Source organism: Cryptotermes secundus, unplaced genomic scaffold (assembly GCF_002891405.2).
Source record: "Cryptotermes secundus unplaced genomic scaffold, Csec_1.0 scaffold499, whole genome shotgun sequence".
Lineage (NCBI taxonomy): Eukaryota > Metazoa > Arthropoda > Insecta > Blattodea > Kalotermitidae > Cryptotermes > Cryptotermes secundus.
The window spans coordinates 2167898-2188323 of record NW_019738354.1 but is presented as its reverse complement, the minus strand read 5'-3'; the positions used below and the strand labels follow the sequence as shown (position 1 = coordinate 2188323).

At 43.2% G+C, this 20426-nt stretch overlaps 1 protein-coding gene across 1 annotated transcript; it reads left to right on the top strand.

Annotated features, from left to right (window-relative positions):
- Positions 1-924: 924 nt before the first annotated feature.
- On the top strand, positions 925-17055 carry LOC111870794 (doublesex- and mab-3-related transcription factor 2). Its single transcript, XM_023863338.2, has 4 exons — positions 925-1126; positions 4274-4505; positions 6987-7123; positions 16407-17055. Exons 2-4 carry the CDS (start codon positions 4276-4278, stop codon positions 16811-16813), a joined length of 774 nt encoding a protein of 257 aa, XP_023719106.1. The 5' UTR covers positions 925-1126; positions 4274-4275; the 3' UTR covers positions 16814-17055.
- The last annotated feature ends 3371 nt before the right edge of the window (positions 17056-20426 follow it).

The following is a 20426-nucleotide window of genomic DNA, read 5'->3' as shown; positions in this document are numbered from 1 at the left end:
GTCAGTAGCAGCTGAAGATTAAATTGCGTTTCTTTCCGTAACAAAACGATTCACACATCATGTGTCAGAGTCTATTGTTCTGGCGAGGTCCATTACACTAAGCCTGTCTAGTTCCTTTGGGTTCACTGGCGAACCGACCGTCACTTCAGTCAGATTCTCCCTGTGGCTGCCGGTATTCTGTGAAGGGAAACGAAAACTTGCAGACAGAGGTGTGGATGGGAGAATGATGCTAAAATAGATATGGTAGACATACAAGTTGTCCCTGGGGGGGGAAAAAAGGCAAAGCTATCTCTGTAACGGGCCGTGGAGGCCCATAGGACCGTGAAACGTCGAGGATCCCACATTTTCTACTTGTCCCTGTACATAATTAATTAAGCTCTACACCATGAAGACGTATGGGGAGTTCAGGTATAGCTCCACCATTCTTGACCTTGGCACTACACGGACATGAGTGGTCAGCTTCACGCCCCGGCCGACTCACCGCTGCGCAAAGAGCTCCCCATACCCATTGGACAGGAGGCTGAGTGGGCATTAGAACCGGTCTGGACGCTGTGAAGTAGAGGAAAATCTCTTTCCCCTGCCGGGAATCGAATCACGACCATCCTGCCCGCAGCCCGTCACTATATAGACTGAGCTATCCCGTCTTAAAGAAACAGGGTGTGAGAGTGAAGACAGGATTAAAGTGGCTTCGGATAAAGTCCAGTGACTAGCTCTTGTGAACACGGTAATGAACCTTCGAGTTCCAGAAACAGTGAGTGGTTTCTTAACTATCTGAGCGACTGTCAGCTTCCCAAGAGGGAATGAGTGAGTTAGTAACACTATGAAAAGTGTAGGCCTACAAATAATGAACTTGATTGTTATGGTTTATTGAGGAATAATGAAGAAAAACGAAGTGTTGGTATACGTTGGTCCACATGACGACATGTACACGTGCTTGATGCTGGGGTGGGACCGCCCACATGAGACGCCTGAACCAATAGCGGCTCGAGAATGAAGATGTTTAAGACAAAACGTAGTTAAGTACTCAGTTCGTCCGCCAGTTAGCTGCGATCAGCTTCTTGTCGGCAGCGAAGCGAAGATTCCACGGCCGAACTTTCTACACGTGCTTCACTGAGACACTGAACAGGTACCGTCACTTTAGCTGTCATGGGGAGATCTAGGCCTATATGGGAGGATCAAGGGAAATGCGAAGTAGGTCGTGTGCTTAATCATACACAGGGCCACAGAAATGTATGTAGTTATTGGTGGTATTGCTTCATGCATTCTTAACCTCAATACTAAATGGAGGTGAGCGGTCATCTTCACGCCACGGCCGCTTTACTCCCCCACAGCCGGTACAGGAGCGATGAAGAGCAGAAAAATCAACGATTCCTGCCAGAGATCGAACCCTGATTCCTTGGTTGTCCAGCCAGTAGCCTAGTTACTGTACTGACTGGACTATCAAAACGAAATCAAAGTCAAAGAGAAATTTTAAAGAAGTTTATTTCACTTGATCGAACGTTATTTAACAACGCTGCCAGTAGCTCGGATTACATAGAGAAAACTCAATTTCGCAAAGAGGCTAGTTTCATGTTTATGTAAAACTTCATAAGAGGTTAAACAGTTCCGTCCAGTGTGACTAGTAAAGATTGTTCTTATTTCAATCCTTCACCCCTTAAGTAAAATTATATTTTAGTTAAGTATATACATATGCACATAAAAGTATTCTTATAAGTACAAGTACGAGGAATCTTCATTTAATTTAGGCGTTCTTTGCAACGCAAAAATCGGGAGTCCTTATGTAGAGGTCATATCTTTCATTGTGTACGACTAATCATCACCTAAATCACGGGACAATTTTTAAATTCGACATTACATACAGTTACTGAAAGCTTCTATTCTCGGCCATAGTCATCCTCGACAAAGTGTACTTTACATATACTAAGGTTATAAATATATTTTTCGTATATTCATAAATCGTGAAATAATTACTGCCGAAATCTTGGTATTAGAGATCTGTGCAATACATTAGTTGGAAGTTCTGATTTTCAGCCGTATTGCCTCATCACAAAGCCTGCTTTATATAGGGTCATAAAATAACTTCTTCATGTATTTATCATAAACTGTTAAGCAAACTGCCAGAGCTTTGCATAACGTTAGTTGGCCATTTCTACTTACAGCGATACTGATCACATATGCGTATGGTTACAAATGAATTCTTTCTTGTAACCTACATCATAAGACGTTATTCAAATTGTGACGAAATTTGGTATGACGTGTTTTTTTTAATATTAGTCGGCTATTTGACTTTAAGCCACATTAATCGACTACAAAGCTTTTTTTTTTCTTCGCATAGTGGGGGGTGGAGTCCAGCTGGGTCCACTCAGCATGGCGGCCACTGACTGGCCTATTGTACCTGCCCCGGGTGATTATGATGATGGGGAATTTGGTGGAAAGAAGATTGGCAGGGGAAACCGAAGTACTCGGAGAAAATCTGCCCCAGCGCCACTTTGTCCACCACAAATCCCACTTGACCAGACCCGGGCTCGAACCCGAGATGCCGCGGTGGGAAGCCAGCGACTAACCGCTTGAGCTATGGCACGGCCGTTACAAAGCTTACTTTAACATAAGGTCATAAATATACTCTTTCAGGCACTTCATAATCTGATTTCTATAATTCGATTTGTGAATTATGATGTCAAAATCTTAGTTTTATGATCTTAGAGAGATAGGATAAGATGGGATGGATTGGATTGATCTGGCTCAGGATAGGGACCAGTGGAAGGCTCTTGTGAACACGGTAATGAACTTTCAGGTTCCATAAAATGCTGGGAAGTGCATAATTAGTGACTTTTAAAGAAGGGCTCAGCTCCATGAGTGAGTGAGTGAATGAGTTTATCTAATACAATTTGTTTACAAGCGAAACTGCGTTTATAAGACGGATGCAAGCAAACGCAAAGACCACCGCAGAAAATTTTGTGTAGTACATTATGGAGTATAGCCTTTCCTCTCTTGTTATCAGTAATAATGGACTTAGTAAATTCCAACGTGTTCGGCAAATTTCTGTGTAAGTTCGAGAGACCACCGTTGATTGTTCAGTATACAAACAGGAAATTCATGAGTAGCGCAATAAGTCTTGTTTAATTATCTCGTGATGTAAAAGGTAACGCTGTCCCTGTGCTAAACTAATTAAGCACTATGCCATGAAGGTGTATGGGGAAGTGAATGTATAGATCCACCAATTATCTCGTGTGATTTAAGGAAAAAGCGCACTGAGAACAACATTTGTTTCTTTTTCTCCATAAACTTTGTTCCAAACATTTGTCGCGCCGATAAATACACAAGGACTTCCGATCGAGACACGCGCGGACATGCATATAGGTTTCTATATATAGTGTCCATTATTTTTGTTATATTTTAACCAAAATTGAATTCCAATGGCCACAGACTACGGCAAGTCGGCCGTGGCGTCAAGGTAACCACTTACCACTATCTGGTTAAAAACACGTGGAACTATACCTCCACCGTGCTGGATTTGGGGTTCTCACGGCGGTTAAGACGCCGTGGGGTACGGGGAAAGCTAGCGGCCTGCTTCTGCTGCTTATTCTTCAACTCGGAAAATGGAGGCTATGCGTTTTCCAAATACATCGGACAATTTCCGAACTACACGGTTTTTCAGCCCAAAATCTCGTATTCTTCATGTCTCTGGTCCCACACACGTCTGTATGGACTAGCACAGGCACAAGCACACAACGCCATAGCATCCAGACGGGTTCTGGGGCTCATCCGGCCTCCTACCCGAAGAGTTCCAAGGGCTGCGTTATCAGGGGTAGAGAAGCAGAGAAGAGAAGCTGAACACCCAACTCCATCTAGCGTCGAAGCTATCCATTTTCTTTATTTGTTCGTGTTTATTTAACGGCGATTTTAATTTCTAAGATTACATAACGTCGAACGATTGAATAACAAGTGAATGATTAATTGAAAAGGATGTGTAAGAAAAATGTCATGGCCGAATTTTAGACTATATCGCAATATTTTCCTGGAGGTATTTAGGAAAACCACGGAATCCTCAGAAGAGCCGGTCTCTGGACCGGGATTTTAACCTGGAACCCCTTCCCCCCACATATGAACGAATGCTAACAACTCCGTAAGGACGTTCGGTTGATGACGGTACGAATGCGTGGAGCTATACCTCCACTATTCTTTATGGCGAGGTGCTTAATTAAGCGCAGGTACAACTTTACAAATATATTAAGACTTCAGTAACGTGAAGTTTCCGCTTTTCTTCTCCAAGGGATGAACACGCCGCCCGCGTCGGAGCGGCTAGTGCGAGGCAGCCGAGGAGGAACCGGCGCCGGACGGAGGCTACTGCGAACGCCCAAGTGCGCGCGGTGCCGCAACCACGGGGTAATCTCGTGCCTCAAAGGCCACAAGCGGCTGTGTCGCTGGCGGGAATGCCAGTGCCCTAACTGTCAGCTGGTTGTGGAGCGCCAGCGGGTCATGGCGGCGCAAGTGGCGCTGCGCAGGTGCGTCTGTTCGCTGCTACCACACTGCCTGGAGCAGAGTCGTCTTGACAAGCTAGTAGTTGCTCAGCTTGTCTAGCAATGTCTAGCACTTCATGCAACCCGAAAGTTCATTACCGTGTTCACAAAAGCCAGTCACTGATCCCTAACCTGAGCCAAATGAATGCAGTTCACACCTCCCCTGCCTCTTTCTTCAAGATCCATTTCAATTTATCCTCCGATCTTACGTAGGTCCTTCAAGTTCCGCGACCAAAACGCTGTGTGCAATTCTCCTCTTTTCGATGCATGCTACATGTCCCGTCCATCTATATCTACTTCACCTAAGCATCTTAGTAATACCTACAGAGGAGTTCAAATTATTGGGAGCCTCATTATGCAGTTTTCTTCATCCTCAAATTATTCTTTGGGAACTTGCGGTATTGTAGTTGGTTGAGGCACTATGCTACAAGCCGGAAGGACACGGGTTCGATTCTTGAACAGGTCATTGGATTTTTCAATTGACCTAATCCTTTCAGCCGCACTATGGCCCTGGGGTCGGCTCAGCTTCTAACAGAAATTAGTACCAGGAATCTTCCTGGGGGGTTATGGGCGGCCGCCACGTAAGGCTGACAAACTGACGGCCATCTGTGAGCCGATTGTCTAGATAATGTGGGAGCCTCAAAGTATCACAACCATATACGCCTTCACGGCCTGTTACAGGGATAGCTTTACTTTTTACCTATTACTCTTTTTCTAGGGGGCACGCGGTAGCGTAGTTGGTTGAGGCACTATGCTACAAGCCGGAAGGTCGCGGGTTCAAGTCCCGATGAGGTCATTGGATTTTTTCAATTGACCTAATCCTTCCGGCCGCACTATCGCCCTTGGGTCGACTCAGTCTCTAACAGAAATGAGTACCAGGAATCTTCCTGGGGGTAAAGGGCGGCCGGCGCGTAAGGCCGAGAACCTTACCGCCATCTGTGAGCCGATTGTTTAGATGTTGTGGGACCCTCAACGCGTCACAACCCTATGGGCCTTCACGGCCTGTTACAGGGATAGCTTTACCTTACTTTTTACTTTACTCTTTTTCTCTTGGGTTCGAACGTCCTTCTCAACACCGTGTTTTCAGACACCCTCAATCTATGTTCTCACCCTACTGTAATAAACAAGTTTCGCTTCCACGCAAAACACCAGAAAAAACTGTGGTTTTTTAATTTTCTAATTCTTAGGTTTTTAGATATCAGCCTTGAAAACAAATGGTTCTGAATTGAACTGTAGCAAGCATTCCCCGAAGGTGAATTGTTCGTTATTTCTTCATGAGAGCTATTTTGATTAGTTAATGTCGTTCCCAAATATTTGAACCTCGTCACTATCACAAGTACCATGCATGATGCATACATTTAGTATAATACACCGATATATACGTATATACCATCTTTACATAACATTTATATCACTTTAATTTAAGATCCAAGTTGCTCAAGAATTACTGTTCCTGTTTCAACCATAACATTCTCTTTAGGGACACCCTGTATGCATATTTTCTTTGGCAAAACCTATTTGTCAGAACAACTCGTATATTTGGAAGACAGTAAAGACAGGGTCCGCTGCTTCAGACAGTTACGTGTCTCATGTCCAATTCTGATCGCAACCGAGAAGGCCAGCTCCATGGCAGTTTTGATAAATTGCCAAGTCCTAACCTTGGATGACATTTCGGATGTATCGACAACATACCGAAGTCGGATGCCTAGAAAATTCTGTCAGTTACTCACAGAATAAGATTTCATTAAAAACTGAAACGTCAAATAAACACACATAAAACTATAAGTTAAAGCATATAAGATATGGGTTTCTGACTATGGTAAACATCACGAATGCAATATTCTGGTATATGACGCCCTTTAATTTTGTAGATAGGCATCAATATTTCGGAGAAAACTGCTGCCTCCATCTTCAGGGTATAAGATAGCAGCAGATTCCTCCGAAATATTGGCAAATTTCTGCCAGACTTCACAGCGTCACGCCCCAGAAGACAGCAATTTACATCTTTTTGGAAAATGGACAAGTTCATTCTGATCTTCACGTGAAGAATGGGGCTATTATGGACAGACAGAAACCACAAGTAAATTCAGCAGCCTCTATTCGAAATATTTTCAAGAGGTTATGATGAACAAAAGCCTACCTAATATTACATGCTAAAGGGTCGTCATGCCGGTCTAAGGCATGTACTGTCTTCGCTCGCTTGGAAACCGGGATTGTGGGTTCGAATCCCACTCAGGGCATGGATGTTTAGTTTGTGTGTGTACGTTTTTCTGTGTTTGTGTACAGGTAGAGGCTTTGCGACGAGCTGATCACCCGCCCAAGGAGTCCTACCGAATGTGTAAGATCTAGAAAAACCGAAGTGAACGTAGAAGTTCATGGAGGTAGGCCTAGGCCCACTGGGGCTATAGTGCCGAGGATAAAAAAGATGATGGTCGTCATGACTAACTGTAGTTTTCCAAATTTCAGACAACAATCCAGTGAGGAGGGCCACGACTTGAGGTCACGTGTCCAATCGGCAGAGGCACTGTTGGCACAGAAGAGGCTATATCAGAAACATCTCAGAAGTCTACAGCAGAGTTCATTGGCACGGGATATCCTGCAAGGTAGGTACACTCACAGAATAATGGCAATATGAATACTGTACAACAACCTCTTGTCCAAAGCCGATTTTTTATTGTGATTTCGCGCATTGACTGAGAAATTCTGACTGCAGCTTTTTCATTCTTCCTTCTTCTTCCTCTTCCCTTCCATTTTTTAATTTCCTACCACCAATAATAACAGTATTGCGGACGTGCCAACTTCTGAGATGGGAGCTGCACCAGCACCACGTATTCAGAATCATAAAATCTTGTGTGGCAACAAATGTTCGTAAAATATTTACGCCGTAACTTCTGGCAAGGCTTGTCTCCTTTAGAATGTAAGACGAGAACATGGTGGCCGCACAAAATCTATATTTAATTTTGTGTTTGATGGCGATCACGAACTATCTGAATTGGACAAGTGAAATTTTATATGTAGCCAGGCCATAAACATGCATACAGATTCTAGACGAAAGAGCTTTTAAACTTCGAAACACCGCGATGGCCCAGAATTGGGTTAGTTAAAATTGCGTACACAAACAACTAAATCGTACGATTATCAGTCTCTACAGGCAGAGTACCTAATATCGTCGGGTCGTCAAAGAGAATTAAACATTTTCATAAAAGTGGACGTTATAAGGTTTTCCCAGAACTTCTTGTTTAAATCGGAGGTAGCTATCACAAATAAAGCTATTTTTGCATCTGGTTTCGCTGTCGAGGAAGACGTTTATATAAAATTAAACTAAAAGTATGGGTGGCCTGAAGCCTGTCCCGGAGTGGTCCAACTGGTGTTCATTTTATGTTCTACGCCCCGTGCTTAAGCCCTCTTCGTTTAAAGTGCACAATGTTTGTCTTGAGTGTCGGGAAGAACAAAAAAAAAAGTTTTCGCTGGAATACTTTTGTGAATGACTTGGAACGACTTGGGCTGCTAAAACTCGAGTCTTCTTGTGCTGTACTCTGTTACATCGGACAGCTGCTAACAGCCGTTGAAACCAGAGAGAGGAAGCGGTGAATTCTACTACTCTTCACTAGTGGCAGTGTTTTCTTCTTCGAGGAAGAAAATAAACTTTCTGTGGATAACACTGCTTAGCCTTCCTACTTCTTCATCCTTTACGACTTCTATCCTACAGATTTTTTATTACAGAATAAGAACCACTATGGTAAAACGTGAATAAATATACTCTGATATAAATGCCAGGAGAGGAAAAAGAAAATTCTTAACCAGGTGGCAAATTTGAAGGTGTTATAAAGACTTTTAAGCAGTTTCAATACGTTTTATTTCTTTAATTTAATGCAAACGTTTCATCCGTTTTATTGTCTTGCGGGTCAACTCCTCTAAGCTCATCCCCACTTAGTGCACAAACCCGAAATAGAAGGAATGTTTATGTATTTCTAGTAACATAAAGTTTAGATCAACTGATTGCACCCAAATCTCATTCTTGGCGTTGTCGTTGTTTTCAGCGTTTAAATATATCGCCCTTTATTAAGTTGAAATCTAACTGTAAACTTCAGAAAACCGAATGATTCCAATCCGTTACGATTCGCGAATATTTGCGATAACTTGGATTCTGTGATGATCCAGATAAATACAGATCGTATTATATGTACACTGAACCGTGCATTTGCCCACTTTGTTACTATTTATAGGCTACATGCATACACAGTGCCGGTCACGGTAGCCGAGCATGTACTGTCTTCGCTCGCTTGAGAACCGGGATAATGGGTTCGAATCCCACTAAGGGCATGGATGTTTAGTTTGTGTGTGTGCGCTTTTCTGTGTTTGTGTACAGGTAGAGGCCTTGCGACGAGCTGATCACCCGCCCAAGGAGTCCTACCGAATGTGTAAGATCTAGAAAAACCGAAGTGAACGGAGAAGTTCATGGAGGTAGGCCTAGGTCCACTGGGGCTGTAGTGCCAAGGAAAAAAAAATATGCATACACAGCGAGTTTCCCCTTCAAAGTAGAAGAAACAGTCGCTTCTCCGGCCAGGTTGGGCCAACCCCTAAACCTAATGCATACATTCAAGCCTGCGGTCCCTAGGACACTCGCTGTGTGATTATTACCTTTGATCACCGCACTTTAATCATTCATTGTACATTAATGGGGAATTCATCTTCCTTTAATGAAATTTCAACCAACAGACATAACGGAACTCACCCTTTTCGTAAAACGAGGAATTTATCTGGGCGAAATCAGATAGGCTGGTGTGTATTTCCATTCAACAAATCAGAATATTCTCACTTCCTGAATACTATACAAAATGCTTCATAAAAACCTATGATTTCAGGAACTTATTTTATTTGACTCCCGGATGCAGCGCCAATTTGCGGCGAAAAGAATAACCACTGCTTTTCCGGGAGGTCGAAATCTTCCTACAACATATGACACTCGATTTATTGCTACACCTAAAGTAGAGTTAGAAATGTAAGTAACTGAAATCTTCAGGTCTTTATGAAACACCCTGCATATCCATCAACACTGACGGCGAGGGAAAGGAACGCATAGGCACCCTCTTCTGTTTGAAACCACATATATCATCATAACTTTTCATTTCCTTCCTGTGGCCATCTCTATGCAGACAATAGCAGCGACAAAGACATGAAACAAAACCTCCAAGACTGTTTACCCTGCGCATCATATATTCGCCCCGGCTCTATAAATAATGTCTGAAGGGTTTTCAACTGTCGAAAGGAAATACGTGTTTAAATCTCCAAAACTTTGTATACGGATACTTGAATTATACGATTTCTCGAGTGTGACTGTTTAACGATGGCAAAAACTTTATGATTCTGAAAGACCAATGAGTNAAGAATTTTCTCTTCACATCGTCCAGACCGGCTCTGGGGCCCACCCAACCTCTTATCCAATGGCTACTGGGGGTAAAGCGGCAGAGACGTGAAGCTGAACATTCACTCCAACTAGTGCCGAGGTCAAGAAAATGTGGATCCATACATCCGCTCCCCCATACGCCTTCATGGCGTAGTGCTTAATTAGTTAAGCACAGGGACAACTTTACCTACGAAAACTAATTTACAAATGCTGATGAAACTTAATAAGAGCATTCCGTTTAATCCTGAATCCTTTTTTTTTAACTTTGTACGATCAACAGTATCAACACAGCTTTCGTGCGAACTTTTGAAGTGGGAAAGAAACTAGCGCCGATTAAAGTAACGTGGGGATCACATGTATATATGGCTGCAGACGTTTGAAAAATAGGAGCCTATTTAACTTTTAAGCTTTTCTTTCTCTAGAAACAAAATAAAATAATATGGCGGCTTCAAGAATTATGACTGACGGATCATAATTACCTCAGAGGTGAAACTTTCCTGCTCACATGCAGCTTGTAGCGGTATGAGTGGTTATAAAAACAATGCGTCCAAATTCATATCTCGGTAACTAAGCTAAAAGTGCTTCTTGAGAATCTAACAGTCGTTCAGCTAGTCACGAAATTCCCTGCCTTTATCAAACACGTATATTCATCACTGAGTTCACAGGAGCACTCTACTGAGCCTGTCTAATCCATTGGAACCATAAAATTTGTTTTCCATCATACCAGTGTGAAGGATTGTGGAGATTCCACATGAACACACCTGCTGTCGAGCTTCCATCGTGCGCAACCCACAGAAAACATACGCTGTTCGAAAGAACGGACGGTATATTTTCTTAATGGTATTATATTTTCTTGGGTGGGGAGGATGGTACAGAATGTGTTAATTTAAGATTAGTGAGACATGAGTGAACTTTGGGAAAGAAATTTAAGTAAACATGTGTGAGGACGAACATTTGTTCACAGGAAACGGCTCGTTTGGGCTCGTTAAATATTCATGCAAAGGAAAATAATGTTTCAAACAAAGATGCGTAGAACTCTATGAGTTATAAACATTTCTTTGAAACATAAGACATTTTTAGAATCCAGGAAATCATAAAAAAAAACTGTAAGGATAATATACGCTACAGAGCCAGTACCTTCTCTGCTTGTATTACCGTAATATTAGGAAGAGGTAAGAAAAGGTAAGGCTGTCTGTCCTTCATTAAACACCACGACAAAAATATGTAGGGGGAAGTGGAGGTTCAACCCTCCGCATTCTTAATTTCGGCAGTTGATGGGGTGAGTGATCAGGTTCACGCTACGGCCGCTTCAGCTCCGGCAAAGAACCACGATACCCATTTGATATTTCATAGGGGACTAGGCGGGCCGCAGTTCCGGTCTGGATGCTGCGTAGAAGATTGAAGTATCTGCCCCCGGAAATCAAATGCCGATTCCGTGGTTGTCCAGCCCGTAGCTTCGACACTACAGGTTACTGACTGACAGCTATCAAAAGTCTTTAAATTCTGGGTTCCGAGACGGAAAGATAAGACATAGGTCCAGTTTTCCGATATCATTCAACAAATCACACCTCTTTACACAAAAGGTAAAGGTACAGTTATCCATGTAACTGACCGTGGAGACCCACAGGGTTGTGAGACGTCGAGGCTCCCACATTTTCTAGACAGTCGACTCATACAAGGCGGTGAGGTTGTCGGCCTTACGCGCCGACCGCCCTTTACCCACAGCGACATCCCTGGTACTCATTTCTGTTAGAGGCTGAGTCGACCATAGTGCGGCTGGAAGGAGTAGGTCACCTGAAAAATCCAGTGACATCATCGGGAATCGAATCGGCGACCTTCCTCAGAATTTCAGGTCCCGAAAACACAGAATAAACTGAACAAAATTCCTCAGTTTGTAATCAGCCAAGCTCCGGGCCAGAGATTAATTATTTTGTTTGCTATTTCATCAGCTGTCAGTAGCTACACTACGTAGCTTCGAATGATAAAATGATGGATTAACGATGAACTGAAAAAGATGTGGCAGAAAGTGGTCGTAGACTAATCAAGTACTGTCTCGGAATTTGCCAAGGGGACTGAGGAGAATCGCGAAAACGTGAGGACAGCCTGTATCCTGGCCGATATTCGAACCGAGCACCTCCTAAATACAAGTTCAGAGCTTTAACACTGTGCCAACTCGCTCAAGATCGGGTTCACTTAATACCGAGTAATTCAACCAAGGAGGATTAAATGGGCTAGGCATGTAGCACGCCTGCAGAAATGAAAACCGTATATAAAATTATCGTCGGAGAACTCAAGAGAAAATATAATTTTGTAAACTAATTCGTGCTATGGAAGGAAAACTTAAAAAAAAAACAGACAATAGAAAACCAGGTAAGGACCGGATTCAAAGGGTTAAATGCAAGGTCCGAAGGCGGGCTGTTGTGAACAGGATGATAACTGTGAAGAAAGCAGTCTTCTGGGATTTGGCACCGTGTATATGTGGTGTTAACCGACGTTTCGGAGGAACGTATCGCCTCCATCTTCAGGGTAGAAGAAAAAAATATAAGAATTCTGAAAGCGGAGAGACCGTGAGAACCGGTAAAAGCAGACTGTGCGATCCCGATCTTGAGCGAGTTGGCAGAGTGTTAAAGCTCTGAGCTTGTATTTAGGAGGTGCTCGGTTCGAATATCGGCCAGGATACAGGCTGTCCTCACGTTTTCGCGATTCTCCTCAGTCTGCTTTTACCGGTTCTCATGGTCTCTCCGCTTGCAGAATTCTTATATTTTTTCTTCTACCCTGAAGATGGAGGCGATACGTTCCTCCGAAACGTCGGTTAACACCACATATACACGGTGCCAAATCCCAGAAGACTGCTTTCTTCATAGTCACCGCCGTGAAAGCCTCAAATCTTACAGGATGACAATTCTTCGGGTTTCATATATCTAGGAATTCCTTTATCGGTATCATGAATTCGGTCTTCTATAATGTGGTGCCGTGCATTGAGTACCCATCTAGCAAACTGGAAGGCAGTATCGCTGATACCGCCATGAGAACCACAAATTCCATTTTACTTCCCGGCAACACTTGTGCAATGAGACTGTGCGGATCGATTCATTTAGAAGCAAAGACATCACAAGATCTCCCCCGAACATTCTGTCTGTATCCTGGCTTCGCTATTTAACTTAACACTTCCGCATACATTCTTTGTGGAAGGAACACACTGAACGTGTAACAGAGTGTTAGTGCTAGACTCCCCCCCCCCGTCCGTCGAAATGTTTCATCGCCAACATTGCTCAAAGAAAATGGATTCCACACTAACATTTCAAGGTAAAGTTTAATTCTGGTCCGCATCTGTGCAGAATAACCTCTAATTTACACGAACTTCATATCGGTCGAAGATTCCTGGATCCACTGGCCGTTCCCCCCACCCTTAGTCAACACAACACCATATATGGTCTCAATCGCTCCCCACTGCTCCCATTGGTCCGTTCTCCCTAATCAACCACCCCCTGCCTACTTCATATATAAGCAGCGACTTTCACATCCTATCACTACAGCTACTGCTCTCCGCATTCCAAGCCATTCAACTGCTCTGAAGATGGAGGCGCTACGTTCCTCCGAAACGTCGGCCGAAACGAAGAATACACGGTACCTAAACCCAGAAGACGACTTTCTTCATTGTCATCGCCGTGAAAACCTCAAAACTTACATACTTCATATCGGTCCTTTGACATTTTGTAAATGGCTCATCGTAGGAAGACCGCTATATAACATAAAACATACACATTGTATTAAGATATATAACTGGGCCGCGCCATAGCTCAAGCGGTTAGTCGCTGGCTTCCCATCGCGGCGGCCCGGGTTCGATGCCGGGGTCTGGTCAAGTGGGATTTGTGGTGGACAAAGTGGCGCTGGGGCAGGTTTTCTCCGAGTACTTCGGTTTCCCCTGCCAATCTTCATTCCACCAATTACTCCACAATCAACCTCACCTATCATCTGGGGCTGGTACAATAGGCCAGAAGTGGCCGCAGTACAAGGGACTTAGTCCCACCCCACTAGCATTCAAAATAAGAAGATATATAACTGCTCTGAGAAAGGTTCCCGACGATAATCAGCTAACGAAATGTAAGGAATAAAAATTTACAGCTGATAGCATCTGCATCTGAAACAACAGATTTGAGTACACAATAAGGCATGCAATAACCTGCAAAACTTGTGAGACATAAGAATCTGGAATACACGTATATGCGTCCTACCATACAACTTCGCCGACTAAGGTCAACCACGATATGAACCATAGTACGCTCGCAGACCACAGTATGACAACTATTTATTTACAGACCCTCGACGAATCCGAAACAAACAGCAGGAGACAAATGTAAGAGGAAGTTAAAGTTATTGCCAGTTTAGGAGTCGAGTTGCAGTTGAGGGAAAGCGAAGCATTTCCGCGTGTTAAGCGCATTCTTACCTCAGAATTCAGGGGGAAACATCCCTCATTAGACTTTCCGTGGAAAAGTGGAGTATAGTACCGAGCGTTAGACTCAAGTGTGTTAGAACGTAAGTCACAGCTCTGGCGTGAACGTACTATGTAACGCCACTGCTCAAGCTCTTACTTAAGCAGGCGACAGTTACTCATAAAGACATTTCTTGTTGTTAAGTAGCCTGCTATCGGACTTTATCTTGAACTCAATTATCTCCCATCTATGCATAGATCTCCCTAACGGTCTATTCCTTTAAGGTTTTCCAATATTTGTTTTGTTTCGCCCTAGCTGGATCATCACCGTAACAGTATTGTGCAAAGTGAATAAACTGTGGCGCTCCAACTGTAGGTAATTTTCTCCATTATTCCGTTAGTCATCTCTCTGAGGCTCAATTATTATCCAAAGGACGTAAGCCACTGCTGCACTGAGGCATAATAGTGCGCCAACAGATAACAGACTGCGTGGCACCAAACCTGGGTACATCGTTAGCAAAGTTAGGGATTCCTCGCATCGGGTTCCACACATCTGGTCAGCCATTAATATGGTGCAAGGCCGCTGGGTGATGTTACTCCCCATCTGCAGCTCACGTTGTCAGAGAAATGGGGATGATCTTACAAAAAAAATGTAACGTAAGTGGTGGGTCTACGCTTTCAGCATTCCAACAGATAAACCTATTACTCTAGGGTGGCTCGCATTCTGCTCCATTAGATACAGAGGAATTCTTTATCAGCAGACTGTAGATCGGAACACAAATATATCCGACATGTTGGGGTAACGGTACCCATCACAATGGCCATGCGGTCTAAGGCATGAACTGTCTTCTCCCGCTCGAACACTGGGATCGTGGTTTTGAATCCCAATCGAGGCATGGATGCCTGTCTGAGTTTATTCTGTCTTGCGACGGGCTGATCCCCCGTCCAGGGAGTCCTACCGACTGTGTACAGGATAACGAAGCTAAAAGAAAAAAGCGATCGAGGTCCAATAAAGGGCTGTAGAGCAATAATAATAATAATAATAATAATAATAATAATAATAATAATAATAATAAGGGTAACGTTGTCCATGTGCCTAGCTAATTAAGCACAACGCTATGAAGGAGTATGGGGAGCGGATATATAGATCCATGTTTTCTTAACCTCCGCACTAATTCGAGGCGAGTGGTCAGCTTCACGCCCCGGGTGCTTTATCCCCGGTAGCGTAGTTGGTTGAGGCACTATGCTACAAGCCGGAAGGTCGCGGGTTCGAGTCCCGATGAAGTGGATTTTTTTTTAATCGACCTAATCCTTCCAGCCGCACTATGGCCCTTGGGTCGACTCAGGCTCTAACAGAAATGAGTACCAGGAATATTCCTTGCGGGTAAACGGTGGCCGGCGTGTAAGGCTGACAATCTTAACGCCATCTGTAAGCTGACTGTCTAGATAATGTGGGAACCTGAACATCTCACAATCCTATGGGCCTCCACGTCCTGTTACGGGGATAGCTTTACCTTTATACAGGGACAAAACTCTTAACCCAATAGGCTGAAGACGCTTGAGAACATCTGGCCCTAAGGCGGAGAATGTAATACGAGGGAGAAAATGCACAACGAGGAAGTTCATAATTATTTTCTCCCCAACAAATGGTCTTCTTCCTCTTCCTTTGACGCATTAGTCCCTCAGGCTTCATCTCATTTCAGAATTAATCTGAAAACTACGAATCTCACAGATAAGCGGTAGGACTCCTTGGACGGGGGATCAAGCCGTTGCAAGACCGCTAACCTACACAGTACAACATAAACACAGAAAAAACGCATATATACGTCCAAGCCTGCAGTAGGATTCGAACCCACGATCCCAGTGCTCGAGAGGGTAAAGACATTTCATGCCTTAGTCGGCAAGCTCGTTTTCATCAAACATTAAGGCGATAACATGAACTTTCTATGAACATGGTGGTGCACCTTCGAAATCCACAGAAGCAGGGAACTGGGCTAACTGAGATGACCTCGCACAGCGGAATTTAAATGTTCTTACTCCTTCCCAGGTTACCGGCAGAGATTGGGACGCTTTCCGACGCCGACTGGGTCACTGCTACCGACATTCTTGAGCGACAGGATTAGAAAGAGACGCGCTTTTGCTGACCGCGAGCTAGAGACGGCGCTGCCACCGACGCTACTACTACAGCATCCCGACGAACATGCGACGCTACTTCGAGACCGCCTCCTGGCGGGTCTGCCCCTCACATTGTTACCCCTTGTGCCGCCTCCACAAGCAGCCTTCTGGCCGCCTCCCTGCCTCCAACCTGTTCCCACACTGACCACCCACACAGACCCAAGCTCTGACCCACTAGATCCTGGAAATACGTCGCTACCCGACACGAAACACCATTCGTCTCCGAAAACTAAGCCCAAGATATCATTTTCTGTAGAATCCATCATCGGTGTGAAGTGAAATGTTCAAACCCCACGCCTGGCTGCAGGAAGGGGCACAAAATATTGAACCCAGTTTATTTTTATGAACTGTCATATTTTTGCCAGGTAGCGGATGTCAAATAGTACTTCCGCAATGCAGAAGACTTTGGAACGAGTGACGTGAAGCGAGCGTTCCAATTCCTCTCAAGAGTTAAATAATTTTATCGGTTTTCCCCCTGAAACTGTAAGTAGATTGTGAAATTTGTAAAAGCTATTTTGTAATAAAACTGTACATACATGTGTAATGTATTAAATGATGATAAAAATTACGAACAGATTTCAACATGCAAGAGAAAAGTAAAATTAAAGCTTTAGGATTTCAGGTTTTCACGATTTGCAGCATATACAGAAGCCTTCTGAGTTATAATGCCATGTATTACTTGAAGATGATTTCAGCGTTTCAGAGTAATGCACTGTCTCCATCTTTCGGGGTGAGTGACAAGGACGGGTTTTAAAAAGATTATGCCTAACAATAATCAAATTGTTGTAACCATCTGTAAAACGTTCACACAAAAAGGCCAATAATTTATATCGTTATGCAGATGGTAGCATTTCAAAGAAATAGGATCGTAAATTCTTTCTACAACTCATTTGTTAATGAAAGATTTCACGCTACGCCAATCTGATTTCGAGGTCTGGGCACACCGCATATGCTGACACTAACCTCTTCTGTACCTGATCCAGGTATAAGAATGAATGGAGTTTTATCTCCAAGCCACGTTCAATTTATGGTCTTGTGTCTGAACACATGCGAAATAGTATTACTTTCAATTTCGCCGCATGAATAGCATGATTATTTTGTCGGTAAAGGCGTTTCGTAATAAGCGAATTCTTTCTCGAATGTGTCAGAAATTGGAACCTGCAACATCACAGAATTCGTATGCTGAACCTGAGTTTCTCAGAACGGTGTCTAGCAAGACCACGCGGGGCTAATTACTAGATCGAGGTGAGTGGTCAGCTTCACATTCCGACCATTTAACCCACATTAACTCCCTGCAGCAGAATCTTTCTTGAGAAACTTATAGTCACTCATCTGATCTAGACATTCCCTGCTCTTACTGAACCCAACGGATCACTACCGTATTCACACTATGTAAAAACTGAACAGAATGTAAGTTCGGATATGGGCTGGACGACTAAGAAACGCGGATTTTATTTCCGGGATGGTCACAACTCTGAGACCCACACACCCAGCCTCGTATCTAATGGAAATTGAAGGGTCTTTCACCGGAAGTAAAGCCACATCCACCTAGTGACGAGTAAAGAAAACGAGGAACTAATACCGACTAATACCTACATCCCCCATACGTCTTCAAAGAGTGGCGTTTGAATACACGCAGGGATAACGATTTCAGTTCGGTACCGTACTGTTCATACCTGTGACGTAAGTTCCCTCTATGAATTTTCATGACAGTGTAAAAGTAAGGAACTCGACACTGTGAGTAACATTTCCGAAACAGTAGACCGTGAACTGCGAAAGACACTCCTACATAAAGGCATATGAGTTGGGGGAATCCTGTAGGAAGTTGAGGGTTGTATTTCATTCATTAAGACAGGTCTAAACATCCCAGCTGTGTCCAGTTAGAGAGGGTGAAGAAAACGAGGATGTGAGAGAGGTGACAGGGGGATGACGTGGGACAACAGCAGACAGCCTGGTACCACAGGAACCGAAACCAGGGGGAACTAATATGTTTTGTTTCCTTAGCTCAACTGGAGATCGCTCTAGTCACGCTAAGACCTATGACACATTCTAAGAGTTATAAATGAATGAATGAATGGGCAGTCTGGAATTGTGGAGTTCCAGATTTATTTGCAACGGCTTTCAACTGCAGAGTTCCTATAGGTCAAATGGTAGAATGATTATGAATGCATACTAGGATGCTGCACTGCTGATTCCATATGAAACATGACTATGGACTATGTGACACTTGAGGTTCTCATGGTGGAGACTGAAGATTTCTGTCTTTGGGTGGTGATGCTGTGTATCCTGGCACATATTTACCAGACTGGACTGCTATCACGTTCATTATACTTCAGGTCTGCACAAATATATTTGTGTCTTACAGCAATGGATAAAATACATTAAGTCATACAGATTAGGTTAGTAACTGTAGCTCATTTCAGTGGAGTTGGTACCATCCTATTAGCGACACTATATCAACTGCAGGCAGTGGTGAGCGTAGGAATACGTAGAAGTGAAGGTAATGTTTATTTATGTAAAAATGTATAAAGGTATTGAGGGATGTCCAAGTACTAAGCCTGGCCGACAGTTACCAACATTTCACAGGAACATATACTCCCTTCATCTTCTGGGCAGTAGAAGACGGAATTAAGTACAAAACATCCGTATCCATCTACCTAGCTACAGTGTCACATCACAGAAGACGGCAACTTAATATTCACAGCTGAGAAGCCAGAATGTCATACACTTGTGACATCTTGCTCAGAATCCAGTTAAAAAAAACTGTCTTAAATAAACGATCTAGCTTCCCATAAAGTGAAGATGTCACGTGAATCATCACAAAATATGACCAAACGTATATCACGTTTATTGACCTGTTAACACATGCTTTCTCGAATGTGTTGGAAATAGGAACCTGCAAAATCACAAAATTTGTATGCTGAACCTGAGTTTCTCACAACGGTGACTACCAAGACTATGCCAAGCTAATTACTAGATCGAGGTGTGTGGTCAGCTTCACGTCTGAACCATTTAATCCATATTAACCCCCTGACGCATAATGTTTCTTTAGAAACTTATAGTCACTCAGCTGATCTAGATATTCCCTGCTCTCACTGAACCCAATGGATCACTACTGTATTCACTCTCTGTCAAATGATGCTTAACAGCTTGACTGTAAACGATGAAATGGTAATCACATGTTCCCTTCTGGCATCGCTTCTGTTTCAGATGCATCGGAAAACACCAGTGTCCAACTCCTTACTTCTTCCCACGATCCTTCCTTTTTAATTTCTTGCCAGCCCTTTCCTCTCTTCTTGGCATATTCCAAAATCTAGCTTCACCATCTTGTTCTGGGTCATCCCACATGGTTCTTTCCTTTAAATTTTAATTCTATTTTCTTTGGTATGATTGTTTTGCCCATTTCTGTAACTGTTTCTCTTCTAACTCCACTAACAAATACAGAATTCCAATCATTTATTCCAACATTTTCCTGGAAGACAGAGGAAAATCATCAGAACTATCAGTCAGGATAGTTAGCACTGGAACCAGATACCTCTCGAAGGTGAGTCTGATTCATTGCTACTGTGCCAATCTGATCAGTGATTCTCAGTGACAATAAATAAAAAACTCCAATACAAGGAATCGAATTGATGGATAAAACAACATTTCAGGATAAATGACGTTCCATTACATAGTTCTTGACATTCTGTTACATATGTCTGTCTAAATCACGTAACTCTGATTTTAAAAAGGTAGGAAATAATGTGAAACCACTTTTCATAAACTAAACTCTTTTGACAGAAAAGGCCGGGGACTTCACGTTCTGTACCTTTTCTGGTGCATTTCTCAAAGTACAGCATTCATAAACCATTTTCATATGCATATGTACCTGTACATATGTCTTCGTGGA

What these genes read in the sequence shown, in the direction of transcription:
- LOC111870794 (XM_023863338.2), top strand. Translation starts at nt 4,276, where the DNA reads ATGAACACGCCGCCCGCGTCGGAGCGGCTAGTGCGAGGCAGCCGAGGA. An exon ending in GCGCAAGTGGCGCTGCGCAG is followed by an intron (nt 4,506 to 6,986) that starts GTGCGTCTGTTC and finishes TCCAAATTTCAG; the next exon opens with ACAACAATCCAGTGAGGAGG. An exon ending in GGCACGGGATATCCTGCAAG is followed by an intron (nt 7,124 to 16,406) that starts GTAGGTACACTC and finishes ACTCCTTCCCAG; the next exon opens with GTTACCGGCAGAGATTGGGA.